At 44.3% G+C, this 22,983-nt stretch overlaps 1 protein-coding gene across 1 annotated transcript in view; it reads right to left on the reverse strand.

Moving 5' to 3' along the window:
• Positions 1-22,983, reverse strand: part of celsr1b (cadherin EGF LAG seven-pass G-type receptor 1b) — an 82,504-nt gene that overhangs the window by 20,906 nt on the left and 38,615 nt on the right. The window contains exons 6-19 of the mRNA XM_063197566.1: positions 21,243-21,400; positions 18,564-18,727; positions 17,377-17,502; positions 15,884-16,050; positions 14,791-14,976; positions 14,121-14,234; positions 11,981-12,155; positions 10,011-10,152; positions 6,491-6,611; positions 4,840-5,023; positions 2,918-3,019; positions 2,646-2,740; positions 1,822-2,028; positions 4-187 (exon numbers count right to left, since the gene is read on the reverse strand). Of these exons, the coding sequence (XP_063053636.1) occupies positions 4-187; positions 1,822-2,028; positions 2,646-2,740; positions 2,918-3,019; positions 4,840-5,023; positions 6,491-6,611; positions 10,011-10,152; positions 11,981-12,155; positions 14,121-14,234; positions 14,791-14,976; positions 15,884-16,050; positions 17,377-17,502; positions 18,564-18,727; positions 21,243-21,400 (2,125 nt within the window). The remainder of the gene's footprint in view (positions 1-3; positions 188-1,821; positions 2,029-2,645; positions 2,741-2,917; positions 3,020-4,839; positions 5,024-6,490; positions 6,612-10,010; positions 10,153-11,980; positions 12,156-14,120; positions 14,235-14,790; positions 14,977-15,883; positions 16,051-17,376; positions 17,503-18,563; positions 18,728-21,242; positions 21,401-22,983) is intronic.

The raw sequence follows: 22,983 nt of genomic DNA on the forward strand, positions 1-22,983 counted from the left end.
TACTCAGGTTTTTGGCAACGATGGTGAAAGGCTTGAGGTAGGTCTTCCTCATGTTCTGGGCCATGGTGCTGGCGTAGTCTTCAAAGCTGCGCAGGAGCTCAGCTGAGCCGCCCTCAAAGAGCTGGATCTGCTCCCAGTGCTCCTTATTAGCCAGATCAAGGATGCTACTGCCTGCGCCAACGACATCCTGCAAAGAGTTGCGCAAGCAAGCCTGTGAGGATTTATCACTCATCTAGGTCATGTTAGTCAAAAGAAAGTTTTGAGCCAAGTGGATCTCCTTCTTGGAGCTTGAAGTGTTTTTGCCTCTCATGGAGAAGGCTTCTTCACTTCTGGCCAGTAATACAGAGATATACTGTAGCTCCTTTCTGGTTCCATGTCCACAGGGCAGAGCTGATTATTTGATGCATTTTACATGAAAGGTGAAATGCCTTCAAGCTCCAAGAAGAGATCTGGGTGCCTACAACAGACCTCTTTCGCTTTGGTTTGCAATAACTTACTGCAATACTGTTATGTGGGAGCATAATACTTCATTAGGATACAATTGTTAATTAGATTATACACAGAATTCTAGATGCACAAATGTTCTACAAATTATCACTTAAGGGAGCCCATAAGCTCATTTGGGTTCCTCAGATTTGATATGAAGTAGTAGCCTAGAGGAAGTCATGTGGTAAACCAAACACCACATTGACATTCACCAGATCCTTCTTGTCATTCACAAGGGTTAACACTTCCTTAAACACATTTAACTCCCCTTCCTGATCAAGATGTAAGGTCAAATCTCTGGTCATGACCTTTATTGTTTTCTGCATACGTGGGTCCTCATGAAAAAGCTTACGAGTGAGTAAGTGACTTATACCTAATATTCTTTCCAACTCTTAACCTCTCTTAGTTGGCTAAGCTCCCAAGTTAGCCCATCCAGCTAAAGTGAAGCATTCTGTTAGGATATTAGTATCTTTGGAATTTGCAAAGGATTAAATGCAATCCAAAGCAATGTGGGTCAATCAAGCGTTAAGTTTAGAGTCATAAGGTTTTGACAATACTGGATAATTGCATGTAGTGGAATTCTGAGAAGCCACTTAAAGACGAGTCTTCAAAAGAAACCCTAAGTCCTTCAGAGGAAAGGAAAAGGGCTGTTCATTCAGGATGCAAAAAAAATAATAATTTGTGCGAATGCCTAATCAGATATCTTAAAAGGTCAACAAGCCAGTCTTCAAATTATCTGTGCGTGCTCAAAACAAATAGCTAATGGACCTCTGTGTACTATCCAGCAAAAAGGGCTTGAACTTGGACACATGTGCACTATTCTAAACATTCTGTAAGTTGCGAAAGTACGCAAAGGCGTGGCGCAATTTAAATGGCTGTTACTCACAACTAGAATCAAACACATGCAGGGCCAGGAGTATGCTTGTTGTGTGACTTCACTTATGTCCGCAACCGTGTGTGAATGACTGCTCTTTCTTCAGAACAATCAGAGCACTGTGCATGATGCTGGAGGTATCATCAAGGGGACAGATAGCCAACGGGGTTCTCATTTTCCACCATTTGTTTGACTGTACCGCGACCTCACCATGGAAGTTCAGATTATCACCTCTCATGGTTATGTCAATATTGCACTGTGCGCACACGTCTATGTACCCTGCCACGCACCCTGCCACGCACATGCACACATATTCTGCAGGAAACATACCCCAGGCCTAAAGATTTTGCTTTCAGCACACTAACAGAATGTGTATCAGAAATGCTACACATATATAGTGTGTGTGTGTGTGTGTGTGTGTGTGCGTGTGCGTGTGCGTGCGTGCGTGCGTGCGTGTGTACCTCGTTGAAGACAGTGTCGTGAGTGGCGGTGAGGTTGAAGCCCTGCTGCTGGCTCTCCCTCTGCAATGTCAGCGTCAGGAGCTTATAGGCCGTCTTCACGTCGTTACCATAGAGATGGGGGGTATGGCCAGTGGCGGTGTGTAGCTGGCCGGCCAGGCTTTTCGACCTATCAGCATCTATGGACAGGTTCCCCCTTATCTCCTCATTCTGTTGGCAACACAGGAAAAAAGTCAGCAAGATGCAGTTTGGAAAGCTGTGAAATGCCACACAGAACTGTTACACTGATATTTTTTCATCCAGAGGAACTTAGTACATGCTAACATCCCAGTCTATTTAATGGCATTGAGGAGACGTGCCACAGTTAATGCAAGTAGGGCAAAACTAACATTTTTTGTTTGTTTGTTTGTTTGTTTGCTCTATATACGTGCATAAGTTAATGTTTTATTTATTTTTTTAAATATATTTTTATGGCCTTTTTGGGCCTTTATTTCGGATAGGACAGTGAAGGTGTGACAGGAAGTGAGTGTGGAGAGAGATGGGGAAGGGTTGGGAAATGACCCTGTCCGGACTCGAACCGGGGTCCCCATGGGCATGCAAGCCCAAGTGTGGGGGGCTTAGCGCGCTGCGCCACAGCGCCCCCTAATGTTTTATTTTTAATTACAAACTCATATCAGACATGAATTTCACAAATGTGGGAGAGATATTTGAGACCAAACTTTTTTTTGCTGCAGCATATTTGTCTATGGTATGTGAATAAGATAATGGGATATAAAAACATCATAATAACAGCAAGCCAAAAGAGACAGAGAGGAAAAGCAAGTGACCTCTTTCTTGAGCTGTGCGAACGAGGCAGAAGTACAGTTGAAGAGCTGTGGGGGCAGCCACCCCTTTTCATCACTGCAGTGGCGGATAGCCGTCCCTATGGCAACCCAAAAACAACATTAAATCATTCACAACATAACCTGAAGGCTTATGAACAACAATAACCAAAACATAAAAAGAAAAAGAATGAAAAATAAACTTGATACATGGTATATATCTATAGTTACTTTGAACTTTGTGACTCTACCCAGTCCCTTTGTGACATTGAACCCACCTGTAGATCCTTTGGGGCAATCGATGGCCACAGGCTGGCCAAACGGTGTCTTGGGCCACCAGAGCTGGGCGTCAAAAGACCTGGGGCATCCGTCATAAACCACTGACAGTGGAAGAGAGAGAGAAAGAGATAGATAGAGAGATAGAGATAGACAAAGAGACAGAGCGTGAGAGAGAGAAAGCGAGAGAGAGATGGAGTTGGAGAGGGAGAAAGAGAGAGAAAGATAGATATATATATATATAGAGAGAGAGAGAGAGAGAGAGAGAGAGAGAGAGAGAGAGAGAGAGAGAGAGATATGGGGTTGGAGAGGGAGAAAGAGAGAGAGAAAGAGAGAGAGAGAGAGAGAGAGAGAGAGAGAGAGAGAGAGAGAGAGAGAGAGAGAGAGAGAGATGGAGTTGGAGAGGGAGAAAGAGAGAGAGAGAGAGATATGGAGTTGGAGAGAGAGAGAGAGAGAGAGAGAGAGAGAGAGAGAGAGAGAGAGAGAGAGAGAGAGAGAGACAGGGAGAGAGATATGGAGTTTGAGTTCATAGCTAGTTCAGCATCTCTAATGAGCCTAGCGATATGGGCCCTCTGTGGTTCAGGCCTATTACGACCCAACAAAAAGAGCTCTCGGTTATTCCAGCTCTAATCCGTCCCAGTCCTTACACAACGGCACACTTGTAACATGAAAGCCTCCATGCGCGCAATTATCCCCAAGCCGCGCTGAAGGAGATCGCGATTCGGCATGTTGTGTCATGCTGTGAGCATGTTGCTTGGGAGAGTTGCAGCAGTGTGTGGAGACAAGAGCAGAGGGTTTTTTCAGCGTGCCTTAGTGTTTTTTTGTAAGGAAACTCCAGAGAAGCCATGCTGTGCTGGTGTGCTGGTGTGCTGTGTGTGTGCATGTGTGCCTGGGGCTTGGTAAACACCAGGAATGCTCCTTTGGTTAGCTAGCGCAACTGTGGCCAATAACGCCCTACAAAGCAAAAAGGCAGTAACTGCATTGCAGTTTAAAATGAGTTACTATGACTTTAATGCCATATATATCAAAGTCTAAAGTTAAATAAAATGATTGATCTTCAAAAAAGGTGGTAATATAAAGTAACAAAACTGTCACATGCCAATAATCTCCCAAAACATTCTTAAACTTGATTGCAGTATCATTTTAAAATCAACTTATTCCGTTTTGAGCTCTGCGCAGTTACTGCCTTTTTGCTTTGTAGGGCAGAATAACGCTGTGACCTTTTCTCCCTGGTGCTGCTTAGTGTACTGCAGCCTGACTACAAATCAAGGCCTGACACTCAGCCAAGAGAGATACGGTACACAGTACAAAAAAAGAGCAGTGTTAATTCAACACTTAGATAGCCGATTATAGCATGTTCTAGAGTGCATTTGGTCCAAGATTACTCCTTAAATGTTGAATTAGCACAGCATTTTTCACAGGTGGTCTCTAATTTCTTTTTCCTACAGTGGTTTATGGAACAGTGGAAGTGCTGTGGTTAATGAAAAGATGATGCTACTTCAACAACACTGGCATATTAGGATAAAGCACTAAAAGCTTCTTTTTCTGAATAAGAAACAGATATACAAACAAAATAAAGCTTGATACTATGGTATTACTATTTTTCGCCCCTTTCATAATAGTTCATCTTTCCCTTGCACACTTGAAATGGGTTGGGCAGAGACATTAATATCAGGTAGGCCTATCCCAAAACATATTGATGGTCATGACATCGATCAAAGCGTTTGGAGGCTGGGGTGCGTACATCCAAAAAAAAAAAAAAAAAGAAGTAATCCAGGTGCCAGACAATAGTGGTGAATAGAGTGAGAGAGTGGTCTGCACACTGGGCATGAGCTCCATAAAATACTGGCCCACACGTACCGGCCCTCCTCCCCATCCCACCCCAGCCTGGCCCTACAATGCCTGAAGCTTTTGCAATACATACCTATGCAGCCGTTTGGCGTCACCTCAGCAAAGGGGTTGTCACAGCGGTTGCACTGGCGTCCCACCACCCCCGTCTTGCAGGCACACTGGCCCGTGGTGAGGTCACAGGTGCGAGAGTGTGCCCCCAGGGGAAAGCAGTCACAGGGCAGACAGATGTCGCTGTCTGGCTCCCTGTAGTAGTTATCCTGCAGGACACCAGAGGTAAATGCCACAAAGTATTTAAAATCATTGCGGTTTGCCCCCTTGTTGTAAAACATTGCATAAGTGTCATGGGCAACATAAGTAGCAGTCAGGTGCTGAGTGACAAATTTGTTTTTGTTAGAGAGAAGAATTAAGAATTTAAGAATTTATTGTCATTGTCAAAAAGGCAACGAAATTGTGTTTGGGGTACAATACTTAGTAGCAGCAGGTTTTCAAGTTAAGTGCAATAAGAGGTAAAAGTGACACCAGTGCTTGACCCCCCAGCTCCCCCATCCCACTTAAAGTGCAGCAGAGATTAAGTGCATAATACTCGACACCCCCCCCCCTCTCTCTCTCTTAAACGCGTGCACACACACACACACACACACACACACACACACACACACACACACACACACACACACACACACACACACACACACACACACACACACACACACACACACACACACACACACACAGAAATGTCCAAAGGATAGATGGATAACATTTAAGACAGTAATGTTCCTCAGCAGTCCTGCAAATTCAAAAGTCTAATGGCCTGGTGGTAAACGCTGTTGTTATTGAGACTTGAGTGAGACTTCTCAGTACATAGTACATATTTGGGCTATATTGTGCACTGATGGTTACAGAATTGGAATGGTCTGATTGGATTGAAATGCAGTAGGTATTCTGCAGCAAAGGAGGTAGTGCCGTTAATCACAGTAAGTACACAGTACTTACACAGTACTGAGTACACAGTAAAAAAAAGCTGTCAATATTTCAAAGTAAACTCATGCTATATAAATCCAGATGGAGTATTTATACCACTGTTTAGACTCAAATTCCTCTAACAGCAGAATCAAAACTCAGTGTAAAATTCTTCAGGTGGTCTGTGTCATTTCGACTCCACAGCTGTATCTCTGTGTGCTCTTGCATTACACAATATTGAGTAGGACTAACTCTGAAAATGGACATTATTTCAACACTGGTATTTTTCCTGTGTAAGATTTTTCAGGAAGCTTGGAAGGTCAGATTATGCTCCACATCCTCAGACTGTTCCTTATTGTAAATCAAACATGTTTAATTCTACTGGTACCAGTTAGTCCTTTGTTGTCATAGTTGTGGTTGTGACATGAAAGTATACTGTAAGTCAATTGCTGTCAACTGACTCATTTAACTCACATTTAACGGAAAACTCAATTAGTATGTCAATTTCCCTTGACCTGTCAGTACCTGACAATGCGATTTTTTTTTCTTCAGCCCTTTCCAAGATCCTGGCCATTGTAATAGGGGCCTGGTTTGTTTATTTAATAATAATAATACAAATAATAATAATATAGCTTTGTTTAAGTGTTGTGGTATAATACACAGCACGGTACTGATTAAAATGAGACAGAAAATCTGTTCACCCATCCCTTTAAGTCAATCCCATCTCATCCCTTTAAGTGAATCCTTTCACGTGAACGCACCTTACAGCGGCACTCTCCAGTGGTCTTGTTGCAGTCTCTGTGGAAGCCTTTGGTGACGTCACAGTTACAGGGGCCACATATGGGATGCCCCCACCAGCCACGGGCACACGGCTGCTCCGTTCTATTGTTTTAAACACACACACGCACGCACGCACGCACGCACGCACGCACGCACGCACACCACACACGCACACACGCACATACGCACACACGCACACACACAGACATTAGATAACACACTTGCTTTCACTGAAAACAATCTGTCTCCCAGTCATTCTACCCTCACACATTCCAGCCAATATAAGTTCTTCAGTTATTTTTAAACTAGAGATGCACCGGATCCTGATTTTTAGGATCCTGCCGGATACCGGATCCACTGCTTAAGATCCTGCCGGATCCGGAACCGGATACCGGATCCTACGAAAGGGTTGGAACAAATAGCCTACTCACACACGTGGGCCCTTTTTATCACGTTGGCTCAAACTATTTTGACTTAAAAGCCTTGGCTACCGGATCCTGGATCCTGGAACCGGATCCGGATAGTCTGAAAAACCCCTATTATCCTGCCGGATCCGGAACCGGATCTTGGATCCTGTACATCTCTATTTTTAAACCAAAATATTAACATTGACAACATAATAGAGACCTATTTGGGCTTTTTAAATATATGTTTTTGGTCTTTTAGACTTTATTCTTGACAGAATAGTTTGAGAGAGACAGGAAATGTTTGCGAGAGAGAGACGGGGAAGGGTCGGCAAAGGAACCGGGCCGGAATCGAACCCGGGTCGGCCGCGTAGCATATGAGTGCCCTACCAGTATGTCACGATGGGGCCAATTGAGACCTATTCTATGATACAGGGCTGGTACTGGACTGGTAATCTGTCATACAGGACATTTCCCGGTAGGCCAACAGTCCTTTCAGGACAACACTGTTGTGCTAATTTCATTTTCTGATCCGCAATTTAGAGGTGAACATGCAAAAGTTCCCTGCCCTGATATGATCCATCGAAGAGAAAAAACACCATTCAAGTGAAACAAACTCTCATAAATTCGGACACGGCAAAGCTGAGGTAGCTTGATAAGACACATGGAAAGGAGAAGCAGAAGGATCCGGTTGGAGGAGGGAGATGGGGGTTGTTACTCTGCCCACATGTGCCTTTACTATAACACAAGCCTTGCCAACAAAAGTTACTGACCACGGGGAGTCTGGCTCTCCCGCTCCAAACTCCAGGTTAACATTCCTCCCCAAATCAGATGCAGACGTGACAGGACGGCTATGAAGTACAGTTGACGGCCATATGGAGATCATCAGAAAAAAAGCTCCTCAAAGTATGTAGCACACCATCCAAGAGATCAAGCTGATCTATTATTAGCATACGTCAAAGCTGTAAAAACATTGTGCAACTCGCTTAAGCAAGGGAGGTTAATTGGAGTAAAATAAATTAAAATGACTGTGTTATTGATATGTAAAGCTGGTCATGGTGCTATGGCTAGATGGATGTAGGACGCAGGACCCTGACTCTTTTTTTGCCCTGCTAAGCGTGAGGTTAGGCCCCGTGCATTGAGGAGGAATGCCAAAGGGATCTATTTCTCAACCACATGAAACAGCGGGAGGAGAGGGGGTGTTCCTCTCTACAACATTCATCATGCCTCCCAAATCCCAATTCCCTCCAACTAACACATACACCGACACGACACACACGCACACACGCACGCACTCACGCACGCACGCACGCAAACACTCCGACGTCAACCACTTGTGTTGAGCTATGCGCCTACAAATACCTTCTGCCTTTTAGTTTCCCATTAAGGATAGTTTATGTCCATGGAGCCGAAGGCCAAGGCAGTGCAGGGTCTAGCAGGTGCTGATGTTCGTGATGGCTGACCCATGTCAAAGCTCTGCTACAGCGTCATAACCCTCCAAACCCAGCTGCATATTTCATCCATACAGCACAAAATGCAGTGTTAATTGAACACGCAGACTTTGATTAAACATCTTCGAATCTAGAGTGTATTTCACTGATAGTATATGGACAGCGTATTTTCAATTCATTATTGAATCAACAGCTGGGGGAACGACATGAGGCAATTTTTGGGCGTAAGTGTTCTCACAGATCAGTTGCGGATGCTTCCAAACTGTTGACTGGAGCACTATAGAACCACATCATCCCCGTATTCAGGTCAATGAGAGAGCACTATCTAAGTGTTGAATTAACACTGCATTTTTATTTATTTTTACTGTGCATTGGCTAAACCAGTGGAGCGTAATGAGCACTGGAAACCTTCATGCAAATAAGTAGAGCAGCTTTTCAGTGAAATCCCCTGAAGTACCCTCTTTCATGCAGAGCTTCAATTAGGAGCTTGTCCTTAGCAAAAATGGTTAACGCCCAAATCTTAATCTGTTACTTAACACTCTCTGGTCACAGCAATGTTGTTATGGTGTAGTTGACTTTTTTTTCAGTGAAAAATTGAGCCGGCAATGCCTGCAATTCCATCTGCATCATCTGCATCTGCTGTAGCGGCAAAGGAAATAACATGGGATCAGAAGCCGCACTGACAACGTTGCACTGATGAGTTAGTTGCAGCAGTAAGGAATTGAAGGGTTTATTTGCAAAACGGTATATCTCCATTTTGTAGAATGTTGGGATATTGACCTTTTGTATTGGGCATTCCATTGAATTGCATAGCAAAATGCATTTTATATAGGTTAAAAAGTATGTTCTCAAAATATGTCAATGGTAAGAATTCTCACATAGGTGATAGACCCTCTGAACAGTCATTTCCAATAATAAAATGCAAAAGTCAAAAAATGGAGATAAACGATTTTGCAAATAAACCCTTCAATTCTACTCATTACACGACAGTCCTCAGGGGCCGATGCTGTTGAGCATTTTACATTTTCTAAAAGACTGGCCCACAACTTAGAGGGCGCTGCACAAAAATGCCCAGGCCTCTTTTTTTGGTCCCAGTCTAGCCCTGCTACCACCTCAGCAGATGAAGGACCAGGAAGGAACAGAGGAAGAGTATAAGGATGGGAAAGAGAAAAAGAAGAGGCCTTGCTTGTGTTGACAGTGCTGTGTCTGAAGCAGTCAGGGCCAATGAAGAGGCAGAAGAAGAAGAAGAAGAAGAAGAAGAAGAAGAAGAAGAAGAAGAAGAAGAAGAAGAAGAAGAAGAAGAAGAAGAAGAAGAAGAAGAAGAAGAAGAAGAAGAAGAAGAAGAAGAAGAAGAAGAAGACGATGATGATGATGATGATGAAGAGCGAGAAGAAAAAGAAGAGACAGATGAAGATGAAGAGTAAGATGGAGATGAAGAGGAAGAGGAAGAGGGATATGGCGATGATGAAGAGGAGGTCTTCCTTGTGCTGGCAGCACAGCCCATGGGAGTCAGGGCCAGGGCAGCAGATGCAGGACAGCAGAACATGAAAAGGCAGAAGAAGAGTAAGAGGAACAGAGAGATGAAGATGAGTAAGAGGAAAAGGAGGACGAATGAGAGGAAGAGGAAGAGGAAGAGGAGGTCTTACTTGTGCTGGCAGTAGTCTCCGTAGGAGTCAGGGCCGCAGGAGCAGCTGTAGCCCAGAGGACTGCTGGGCCTCCGCAGGCAGGAGGAGGAGTGCTGACAGGGGTTCAGCAGGCACGCGTCCACACAGTCACGACCAAAGTAACCTGGAGGAGGGCAGTGTGTGTATGTGAGAGAGAGAGCAGGGAAGGGGGGGGCAGTGTTTGTGTGTGAGAGAGAGAGCAGGGAAGGGGGGGGGGGCAGTGTTTGTATGTGAGAGAGAGAGCAGGGAAGGGGGGGGGGGCAGTGTTTGTATGTGAGAGAGAGAGCAGGGAAGGGGGGGGGGCAGTGTGTGTGTGTGAGAGAGCGGGATGGGGGGGAGAAGCAGTGTGTGTATGTGAGAGAGAGAGCAGGGAAGGGGGGGGCAGTGTTTGTATGTGAGAGATAGAGCAGGGAGGGGGGGGGGCAGTGTTTGTGTGTGAGAGAGGGGGGGGGGGGGGGCAGGGGGGGAGAAGCAGTGTGTGCGAGAGAGAGAGTAGGGTGGGGGGAGCAGTGTTTGTGTGTGAGAGAGCGGGATGGGGGGGAGAAGCAGTGTGTGTGTGAGAGAGAGAGCAAGGTGGTGGTGGGGGGGAGCAGTGTTTGTGCGTGAGAGGGAATAGGGGGAGCGGTCAGTGATTGGAGAATAGTGAGAGGGTGTTACTGAGTGAGTTTGGCACACCAGTACATTTCCATCCATGTGTGGGTGAGTGATTTTCTTATTAAAAGCATTTAGTCTTGCTACTGCAAATATGCCCAGCTCCAATCAAAACATGGTTAAACATAATAACTACACCAAAATAAATCATGTGAATTATGGTTAAAAAAACTGGTCAGCAACAAGGACTAGCGTAGAAAGTAGAAGAATGCTGGCATATTTATTACGTTTATTTGAATGAATGTGTGCTGTGATTATAAATAATATAGAATAGTGAGAGGGTGTTACTGAGTGAGTTTGGCACACCAGTATATTTCCATCTATGTGTGGGTGAGTGATTTTTTATTAGTAGCATTTTGTCTTGCTACTGAAAATATGCCCAGCTCCAATCAAAACATGGTTAAACATAATCACTACACCAAAATAAATCATGTGAATTATGGTTAAAAAACTGGTCAGCAACAAGGACTAGTGTAGAAAGTAGAAGAATGCTGGCATATTTATTACGTTTATTTGAATGAATGTGTGCTGTGATTATAAATACATTAATGAAAACAAACCCATAATAGCTTTGATTACACAATAAATGTAAACACAACAGAGTCCATACTTTTAAAATAATGTATAGGTCATGTTAAACCACAAAAGCTTTTTTTGTACTTGAGATGGTAGTGAATTCCACAGGGAAAAGTGAAATGATTCATGAATTAAAGGGACACTGTGCAGGAAATGGTCAAAAAAGGTACTGCAACTATGCTGCTTATTGAAATTGGGCTGCCTATTGCCAAATTTGATCTTTACATGAAAGTTTACAAAGTATTAAACAAATATTTTCTAGTATGGTCCAAGTACAGTCATTTTTGCAGCTAAAAATTGCTATTTTTGGAAATTCAAAATGGCGGACCATGGAAAAGATCCCCCTTTTCATGTAGGCCTATGCAATTTTTCCAGTCATAATGAAAACTTAGAACTTGATGCTGGTGGTAAGTATTCATGAAAAAGGTAACATTAGTGAATGAGCAGCATGAATTCTGGAAATAAACAACTAAAAATCTCACACAGTGTCCCTTTAAACAATGTGCTTCAGATGATAGAAGTGGCCCAAAGCACACATATACTGTACACAATCCTTGTACTCCAACAATGTACATAGAATGTGTGCTCACATACTATGAAAGTTGCCAATTTCTTACACCAGACTTTATAAAACTTGTATTGCCATGTAAGGTATTTATACAGGGGGACACCCAAATGGGTATTTGACAGGATGACGAAGGTCAGGTGTTTTGCTTGTGTGTTACCTGGGTGACAGATGCAGGAGTGGGCGCCCCAGGTGTCGTGGCAGCGGCTGTGCAGAGGGCAGAGGGAGGTTAGGCAGGCGTCCGTCACCTGGCAACCCTCCTCCACCCGCAGCTTCAGGGCCTGGTGCATGTTGATGTTGGCCGTGTTGGTGGCAGTCTCTCCCATTCTCACGCCCTGCGACAAATATAGATGGCACGCACACAGACATACACGCACACACACATTTTAGTACTATTATTTGGATCTCAACACAGAGGAGAATTGCCACACACACATACGCGTGCATGCACACACGCTAGCAAACATGCACACACACAAGAGAAGACACACACACACACACACACACAAATTCAATTGAGGGCGTGAACACACGCACGCACACATGCACACACACATCCACACAGGAATTAAGTAGAGGGAGTGAAGGCTTCTGCTACTACATTTCTACTACTATAATATGTGTGGTTATATTTTAACCCAGGGATAATTAATTGGTAGGAGTTTCTGCACTACAAAAACACAGTGAGGTACAGTAGATCATCGAGAGGGGATCACAGCTACACTACTACTGCTGCTGCTGCTACTACTGCTGCTGCTGCTGCTGCTACTACTACTGCTACTCTACTACTACTGCTACTACTACTACTGCTGCTGCTGCTGCTGCTACTACTACTGCTACTACTACTACTGCTGCTGCTGCTACTACTACTACTACTACTACTACTACTGCTGCTATTGCTGCTACTGCTACTACTACTACTACTACTGCTGCTGCTGCTGACACTACTACTACTGCTACTACTACTACTGCTATGACTGCTACTACTGCTGCTGCGGCTACTACTATACTATGACTACTATTACTACTACTACTATTACTACTACTACTACTACTACACGTGGGGCTACATAGTAACCAAGGGTTAATGAGTTGGTAGGAGTGTTACAAAACACAGGGAGGTACAATATTAGATCATCAACAGAGGATCACATGACGAGGCTCATCAAAACACAGGCACATGTAAAAGACAACCAGGGAAAACACAATGGGCGGGAACGCGGTGTGAAAGTTGCCAAAACTAATAGTGAGGCAGTGATGGGAGCACTGAGATTTTGCAGTGTCAGCATAAAATAGGAAAACACTATGAAAGTGGAAGCAGGGAAATGTTTCAAATGCGAACCAGGAGCTACAGGCAGAGAGTAGCTCAAAATTTGTGTACGCATGACATGTACAGTACTGTCACACAGCGCATGAGACACAATCACACAATCACACACACACACACACACACACACACACACACACACACACACACACACACACACACACAAACACACACACACACACACACACACACACACACACACACACACACACACACACACACACACACACACACACACACACACACACACACACACACACACACAGTATATGTAGACCGCAAATTTACGAGGGATGCCTAAGCTGATGTATTTATGACGTTAATGATGTGTTTTGAGTGTTCTGCCAGAGTAAACACTCAACACGCCCAATCTGTTTCGTGACTCCATTTCTGCCCCTCTCTCATTCGTCTCTATTCATTTCTGCCACACATCTGTTCACACTAGAGTATACTTCATCTGCCCTCATCTCTAGCATCCCATTTATTCGCCTTCCATGTCATTATACTTTTATTTTTGTCTCTTCTTTTTCCAGCTCTTCTCTCTCTTTTTTCCTTCGTTCAGTGGAAATGTCTAACTGCAGCTACATCTTTTCATCTTTTGTGATCATGGTGATCATTTGTGTCACATTTTGGGTCGGGCATGGTGGCTTTGGCACTGAAAACGCTGTGCAATTAGGTTTCTGTTGTCGTCTTTTCCGTTCGGTTAAGTTTTGTTATTGTCTGCTCTCTGGGGAAAAATAGGCTGTTGAGGAGGAAGATTGCGCATGTGCTTGGTTAAGGTGCAGGAAAAAGGCTGAGTCAGATTTTGGCGTGAGAGGTCCGCATACCTGAAATCCTTTGTTTTGTTACAAATTATGGCAGAGTTGTGTTTCTCGTAAACGAGAATCTGAAGAGGACCTCAATGCCACAGAATGAAACAAAACAAAGGCTTCCAAGTTTGAGGACCTCTCATTAAAGAAGAAGAGAGCCTGACCTGTATGCAGCCATGGAAACCGTTCTGTACAGAGCTGTCTTTCTTGAGGACGCCTCCTACGAAGAGGCTCTTCAGCTGTAGTCCTGGGAGCTCATTCCCAATCTCCACACTCCTCTGTTGACCAGAAAAAACAGCACAGTCAACATCTACAGTAATGGCATGGGCTGGACAAATCATGACTGCAACTGAGATGGTATCAGGGATATTTATTTCCATGTTGATTAGGAGTAATATCTCTATGTGACTGGCTAAAAACGGCAATTTACATTTCATCTCACAGTGCTGCTGTGTATTGACTTGGACCTGACATTTTCTATTTCTACTTTTCTTTCTACGTACAAAACTGTGAGTGGTGAGGTGGAGTAAAATGGACTGCATTTATATAGCGCCTTTCCACTCCTTCGAGCACTCAAAGCGCTTTACATTGTATGAATCACATTCACCCATTCACACTCACATTCATACACCAGTGGCCGTGGCTGCCATGCAGGGTACCACCCTGCCACCAGGAGCAACTTGGGGTTAAGTATCTTGCTCAAGGACACAACGATGGAGTCAGGCTGAGTGGGGCTCGAACCTGCAACCTTTGGGTTGCCGAACGGCTCCTCTACCACCTGAGCTACCACCGCCCCTAAGTAGTAGGCCTATATGATGTCATTGGGCAAAGTACCTTGAACATGCCGTAGTCCAGAGACACCAGAGCCATGTACTTGATGTCCTTGCCGTCCTTGACACTCTTGAGCTCCATGAGGACGTGGTGCCACTCGCCGTCATTCACCCGCACCCGGGACAGGTCCAGCAACGCCACCCGCGTCACACCCAGGAAGACCTGGAAACGCACATGCTTGTTGCTGATCTGCAGAGAGAGAGAGAGAGAGAGAGAGAGAGAGAAAGAGAGAGAGAGAGAGAGAGAGAGAGAGAGAGAGAGAGAGAGAAGGGAAGAATGGAGTGAGAACAGAAACAGACACAGAAACAGAAACAGGAAGGAAGAGTGAGGGAAGAATAAAGAAAAAGATGACGAGAAAAATAGAGAGAATGATGGAGAGAGTGAAAGCGAGGGGAGGATAGAAGAGGGATGGAGGGAAGAACGGAGAGGAAGGATGGAGACAGCGGAGACAAGTAGAAAGGGAGGGGAAGGAGATAAAGCATGAGAATGGTATGTGTAACGCGAGAGGGCCTATCTGTGTAACTGTATCAGCTCTGATCCAGAGGCGGGTCAGGAGCGTTGAGGGGCTAACTGCGGCCCGATGACAGACTCAGATGCACAGGAATGCAGAGCGGCACTGACAGCACTTAACAGGGGCTTAGTAATATGAAAACAAATCCATCACAACATATTTTCTTACATATTTATCACAAGCTGCGAGATAGAACTTTCAATTCTAAATCTGTGTTAAAGTCTAGAATCGACTGCACTGGGATTGCATATGAGCCCATGTACTTTCAAGTTATGAAACAGGAATGGAAACACAGTAGAATGCCCAGAAAAATGATGATAGTGATAACATAAAAAAATGCCGAACGATTATAGTATTATAAGTTACTACATGTAAAAACAACATACATGATCAGTAGTTGTATGCTTGACCATTGTCAATTACAGTTAGGATCATGGATGCATTTCTCGAAACCTTATTTGCTAACAACGTTAGCTACTTTGTTGTTTGCAATGCAATCTCCCATTGACAACTACCCAAGTTGCTAACTGGCAAAACAATTACGCTTTCGAGAAACGCACCCCTGCATTGCCAAGCTCTACTGACCTGCAGTGCAATCCTGGAGTGGTCTCCAGCGTTGGCCTGCAGCAGGGTGCCCGAGCCCTTGCGGGTGCGGAACATCAGGCCCATGTACCAGGGCACAGCGATGGTGATGTCAGGGTCCGTCCAAGACACCAGGGCATGCCCGTCGAAGTGCTGTGGGGAGGGCATGACTGCACAGCAGAGAGGAGGAGGGGGTAGAGAGAGCGGAGATTAAGAAAATACAGGTGAGTAGTAAACCTTAGCCACCACGGTTGCCAGATGTGACTGAGGATTTCAAGCCCAATAAAAGCTCAAAAGGTTACTAACTCTATCTACTGAACTAATCATTTCTATGGTCATATATTTACAGAAAATCCCACCCTAAATGTGTTATGTACCCATAGATGTTCATCCTAAAGAGCTGGAAACCCTGATGTTAGCCAGTGCCAGAATACCTGTGTATTAAGTTTCATATGCACATAACTCAATCAAATAAATGAGGTTAAGTAGCGCACATTGGTTTCTTGGGGACAACATTTTTGTGATGCTAAGAGATAAGCTATTTGATATCACAGACTATATTTCCCGGCCTGGTCATGAACTTTTTACAGGTTTTCCATGACTGTGCGAACCTCTGCCAGTTACAGCCATAATAAATCACATTTTGAAAAAGTATACATTGAATCACTGGAAGCGTCATCATCATACAGTACATGTCGGAAAAAATCTGAGCAATGCGCTCTGAGACTTTTTTCTAGTGCCTGCAGGGTCAGGTGGAGTAATGGTGTCGTTGTAGCACATCATGTGCTGGCTTCTCGACTCTGTTCAACGCCACTCATAGCTCGATGCGTGCTGCCCTGCCAGCAGCAACAAAGGCATCAGTGTTGCATGAGGCGTCGCTGCTCTCTGACAGCTACGTTAAAAGGGCTCACTCACAGGCTGCCCTGCAGGGCCAAGGGTGTCTGTCCAACGCACTGCTCAAGTAACAGCATCGCAGACACTAGATAGCTAAGCTGCAGGCCACACAAGCTAATGCAAGTGTGTGCTGTGTGTGTGTGTGTGTGTGTTCTGTCATGTGTGTGAGAGTGTTTTTTGTAGTGTGTGTGTGTGTGTGTGTATATGTGTGTGTGTGTGCGTGCGTGCGTCTTCATTTTTGACAGTCTTTTGCACAGACAGCAGGAAATTGTAACCCCGTCTCCTTGTGACTGACAGCTCAATTCCCTCACCCCTGCACCCTACACAGGATTACACTTCAGGGTACAACTCAGTAGTGTCCTACTAAATGATGCTATGCTCTCATACCACACAGCAGCAGTAGTAGTGCCTGAGCTTTCACAGCTAATCTGACTGACACAAACAGCACCTACAGCGGTGGATCTCTAGCCTGAGGGCAGAGCCGCCACTGCTTTGTTTTAATTGCTCCTAATTACACCCGTTTCTAAAAACAAAAATGCCGTCTGCACTCTGGCAAAACAAGCGCATGTGCGAACATGCATCCCTCCTCGTCGGTACTTTACCGTGTTCGCAGTTCTTCCCGCCAAAGCCCAGTGGACAGCTGCAGGAGTAGGTGTCCCACTTGTTGACGCACACACCGCCGTTACGACACACGTCCTTTGTGCAGAAGTCTCTCTTAGCGTCGCAGCCTAAAGCAGCAAGGAGAACACACACACACAGTAGCTGAGTCATCCACTGTGATCTGATTGAGGAGTAAACCAGGGAAGTACATACTTTACTTCATACTTTACAGCACTACATACTTTACTGTGCTGAATACTTTATACTTATACATACTAATAATATATACATGCTAATAACACAACATAGTGTATAGCACAGAAAATGTAGGTGCAGTATTTAATATTGTATATTGGCATATAATGCATTAAGTCATATAAAAAAAGTTATATACTGTATAATGTTATGCATAACCGCACGAATAGACCAGGCGCGATGCGATTCAAGCAGCAGAGTGATGCGCGCGATTGAAGCGACTACAGTATGTCTGTTCCAAGCAGAAGGCAAAGCATTCAAACATTCCCATTGGCTGTGATCACTGACCTCTATATAGTCATTGGCTGTTGCGGCTTGTTGCCGAACCGCGTCATAGAAAGTTGAAAGGATTTCGTCGCGCAAATCGTCTAGTCTCCAGAATCGCTTTTGTTGCGCGACTCAATACAAAGTCAATTACTTCCTTCGCTCGCCTCGCTCTTGTCACGGTAGATGTATTTGTGCGGTAAAGGCACTTGAAGACTGAACCCCTACTGAACTAACTAGAATGTGAACAGAACAAAATCATCAATGCAGTTAACCATAATTGTTGCAACTAAGTATGATTGCAGCCAATTAAAGTGACGTAGTTGGCTGTCCCATATACTGCATGCAAGGTACATTCTGCGGGGATAATTTAACACTAAGAGAGAATGACCAGTAGAAGAGAGTTACATTCAACTCAATGACTCCAGCAAAATGTGCAGTGCCGTTCACACCCATATACACACTAATAATGCAGTGTTGATTCAACACTAAAATAGTTGATTAAAAATCTTTCTAAATTGTATTTTGTGCCAGAGTACTCTCTGAGATTAACACTGCCATTTTATTGTGTAGACAGTACTACAGACAACTGTATGCTGGCACCTGCAACAGTTTTGTTTTTTTGACAGACAGACGTTTCAGCCTAAGCCTTCTTCAGCATCTTACAGACCTGCGGCAGTGCCGTTGTTAGCAATGTAGCTGGCCATGTCCATGGGTTTATTGTCGATGACCAGGTTCCTCATGCAGCCCACATAGTCTCGGCTCCGCACGGGGAAGTCCTCAGGCAGGTCGGGGACCCCTCCCAGCAGCAGAGGACCTGTGAGATCCAGAGACCTGGAGACGGGGGTGGGAGTAAAGGGTGGAGGAGGGTGCACATCTGATGTCAGGATTGGAGAGGGACTTATTTTTTTGCAGCTCATACAATGCGACCATAAATTAGAACTACTGCATGCAGAGGTGGTGGTGGTAAAGGGTGGGGCAAGGGTGAATCAGAATCATAGAACTCTTTGTCCCAGCAATGTGCGATTCAGTTTGAGGTCCAGAGGGTGCAGATCTGATGTCAGGGTTGGAAGGGAACATAATTTTTGCAGAAATGCAACTCATAACATGTGACAATACATCAGAACTATGTAGAGTCTTGCGATATCATTCAAAAAGTACTGCATACATTAAAACATGCAGTGTTAATTTAACACTGAGTACTCTGGGCCCAAACACACTCTAGAATGTCTTATCAAAAAGGAAGTCCAAGGCACTCTTCTTGTCAAATAATATTAAAAAGCCTTCATTTGAACATGGCAATTAAGTTAAAAACATGAGGGCAGAGACTCACATGTAGTGGGGCAGAGCCTTCTTCACTCTAGAATATGTTAAATTGACTCTCAAAGTGGTGAATTAACATTGACTTTTTTCATGGGCAGAGAATAATTTATTTTGCACACCTTTCTTGTTAACGTATTTACGTAGCTGTTATATTAGTAAATCTAATAAATGTATGAGTATTTATTTTATTGGGGGCAATCGTTCATTTTGTTCATGACCCCAGCACCCCTGGGTGGATGAGTAGGTTGGGGGTGATAATGGAAAATGAGGTGAGTGTAATTCCATTAGCTGTGTGCTATACAGCAGGGCTCTGTAACGTTGTAAACAGAGTTATGTGTTTGGGAAGTGTGGGATTTCACGGGCTGGTGCACAGCGAAAGAAAGTTATTTGCGAATAATAGGCTACTGTTGTGCAGTCTTATGACAGCGAAAGAGCCCCATACGTTCTGGCCTGGACCTGAGGTGAAGGTAAGATCGAGGGTTTCCATTTCCAAGGGGTTCATACATAGGAAAAGTTGTTTTTGTGCCACAGAATAGATTTCTTTCCCAAGCTGATTGGTTTAGTAATGATTTAATGACTGTTGCTGCCAAAGCGTCTACTTGGATCTAATGTAGTGGAGAGAACCCAAGCTTTTATTTACCGAAATATAGACCACAACAAAACTATCTTAGCCAGTCGTACCCCAGAGGGAGAACCCTGAACCTGAAAGTAAAACATTTCAGTAACTTTATTCTGTGGTTGCTTTACACAGGTAAGTGCTTTTCACAATATGCATTATTGTGCATGCTCTTTACCTTTTCTTACTAAGTAACCTCTTAGTATCTTTGATGAAGTGCACTCACTTGAAAAACAAGAAACAGTTCTTAAGTCTGCACAGATCTGGCTCACCTCAATGTACTTTGACAGACAATACCTGCAAAATGGGAGCTTTTCAAGCGACCTACATGCTGCTTTCAGAGTTTCCAAACATTTACAAGCTTTATCTGTGTGTGTGTGTGTCTGTGTGTGTGTGTGTGTGTGCATACATATATGTGTGTGTGTTTTTTTTCCACATGACTTGCGTAAGAACAGACACTCTATATGAAAAAAGAAAACCTCTGTAAGACAGAGCACAGCAACAACAGCATGCAGATCTGTGGGGATTAGCCTTGCTGAGCAAGGAGTTGAGTGAGCGCGAAGGGAGCTGAAAGCGAGCGTAATCTCCTGTAATGATCGGCTATTCAACGCCAGCCTCCAGTTAGCGTGCCTCGCGGCTCCTCGAGTTCCTGTGAGCGTGCCTCCGCTGCCAAACGACAAAAGTCCCTCAGATCTCCGCCAATAAGTAGCCCTAATGTGTTTGCTGAGGACGTGTGGTGACACTGTTGTGACAGATGTGTAGCAATGCCATCGCAGTGCTATAAATGTGTACTACGAAAATATTTTTTTGGACTGCTTTCCCAATAATAGTAATGTTAATCATCATCGTCATCATTATTATTGTGATGACCATCATCTTAACTTTATAGCAGATGAATGAGCTACAAAGGATTTAGCTCAAAGATCTCTACAAGTCTGGCAAAGGAACACACGAGGACAGGAATACACACGACTTTGTTACACTCCAGTAGTGCTACACCAAAATCTACCTAAAGCCCTATCAAGCTAAGATTTGCATTTGTTTGTCAAAAACATATACAACTGAAAAAAATACAGTGCAGTTAAATGGCTGACAGGAACAGCCCCTCAAAAAAAAACCTTTGAGAAAATATGAAATATATTCACTTTTATACAGCCTTTAATCTACTCTGTTGATTACTGTTTAGAGCAGTGGTTCTCAACCTTTTTAGAACGAAATGCAGCCTTGACCTCATCATAAGCCAATGCCACCCCCCACCCCCCGCACTATCAAAAAATAGGATAAACTACTGCTGTAGACTCCCCGTTGACTCGAGAAACACTAGTTGGGAGTGTCCTATGCTGCTTTGGAAAAAAAATGTCTGCCAATCACCAGCTTTAGCTGTTCATGTCAATGAGGTTAGACACTTACTTCTTCTGTCCAGTCTGGGTGCCCTGCGCAGCACAGGTGTAGTTTCCTATCTGACCTCCGAAGCGTACTGCCATGGCAACGTCACAGTTGTCAACGGAGACCACAGCCACCTTCTCTCCCGATGGTCCGTACGGGGTCCCAAGACGACCGATATGTGGCTACAACACAACAACAAGAAGACATCATATGAGTGCTTGACCTTACGGTGGAGGGTCATTGCCTAGTATTTAATCATTATGTACGTATATGTATTTCATTCATTTTGACAGAACAAATGTACTATATTCACACTAAATTCACTTTGTTCACTTCACTAAACTCAAATTGTCATTGAAACGCAGTATCTGGTAAAAACAGTGCACAATTAAGCTTAGCGAGTTCTTCCAAAAGCAGTAAGATTGACAAATGTTTGACACTATTGACCGTTTTAAACACAAACCCCGGCATACAGTGGGGGAGAGTTCAAACCCTTGGGTAAGATAGAGAAGACTTCTTCAAATGTAAACGAAGCTAAGCTCCTGCTCCTTTGTTTGGCTGGAGATAACAGGCCCCATTTTCTCTCTAATCTCGCCAGTGCAGGGTTGAGTTGGCTGCTTGCTATTCAAAAGGGGGGAGCGAGCCCTTTTCAACTTGGGGCATAATTGGATTAGGGCAATGTGACACTCGTGAAGGAAAAAAAAGGAGCCCAGCGGGGACAGCAGTGGCATGTCAAAAGGCCTCCAGCGCCACCTATGACACTGGCACCACCTTTTACACCACTACCACCACCACCACCCACCCACCCACTCTCTCATGATACATGTATTCAGTCTACTGGTCCCTCCCACCAATCCAATGACACCATTTTCACCATCACCACCCATGATATAAGGTCAAAAGGCTCCCCAGGCATCATGCAAGACACAGGTACCACGCCACCCCACACACCACCCCCAGGTTTGGCATACCTACACCCCACCACTATCCATGATACTGGTATCAACATGGCCCATGGCATTTGGCCTATGTGTCCCCCACTGGGACCCCACCAGACACAAAACTGGCATCACCGGCACCTAGGGGTGTAACGGTACACAAAAATCACGGTTCGGTACGTACCTCGGTTTTAGGGTCACGGTTCGGTACATTTTCGGTACAGTAAATGTGAAACAAAATGGAAAACCATTTTCTTCCTCAGCACATTGTTTATTTCACCAAAATATTGTAACGAAAAAAAGGAAATACATTCAACCTGCTGCTTTGGGTCGGAGATAGAGTAAGAAATGGCACTTTTCTCAAGGTTTCACAAAGAACAAGCCTCTACACCTGTTTTTTCTTGCATTCTCGATATCAATGGAATTACATTGAACTGTGATAAAATCATGTAAGAAAAGTGGCGATATAAAGACCAGAAGGGGGGACAATCGCCCCCATCCCCCCCCTACAAATCACACCCTGGTTCTCTGCATGTAGTGGCAGCAAAATGTAAAAACATGAACAGAGTAGCCTGTTACTCTACCTTTCGGTACAGCACTGTTCGATTCGGTACAGGTCTTTTCGGTACGGTAAGTCGGTTCAGTACGATACCGTTACAGGCCTCCCGGCACCGCACCAGCTAAACTACTGGCAACCCCCTCCTCTCATCTATGCCATGTACCTCACCATCAGAACCCCAACCCCAGTAATACTGGAATGTGGAATCTACACCTGGCAACATGGTAACAGATTTATTCCCTTTCAGCACACAAAAAACATTTTCCAA

This window comes from Engraulis encrasicolus, chromosome 4 (genome assembly GCF_034702125.1).
Source record: "Engraulis encrasicolus isolate BLACKSEA-1 chromosome 4, IST_EnEncr_1.0, whole genome shotgun sequence".
Taxonomy (NCBI): domain Eukaryota; kingdom Metazoa; phylum Chordata; class Actinopteri; order Clupeiformes; family Engraulidae; genus Engraulis; species Engraulis encrasicolus.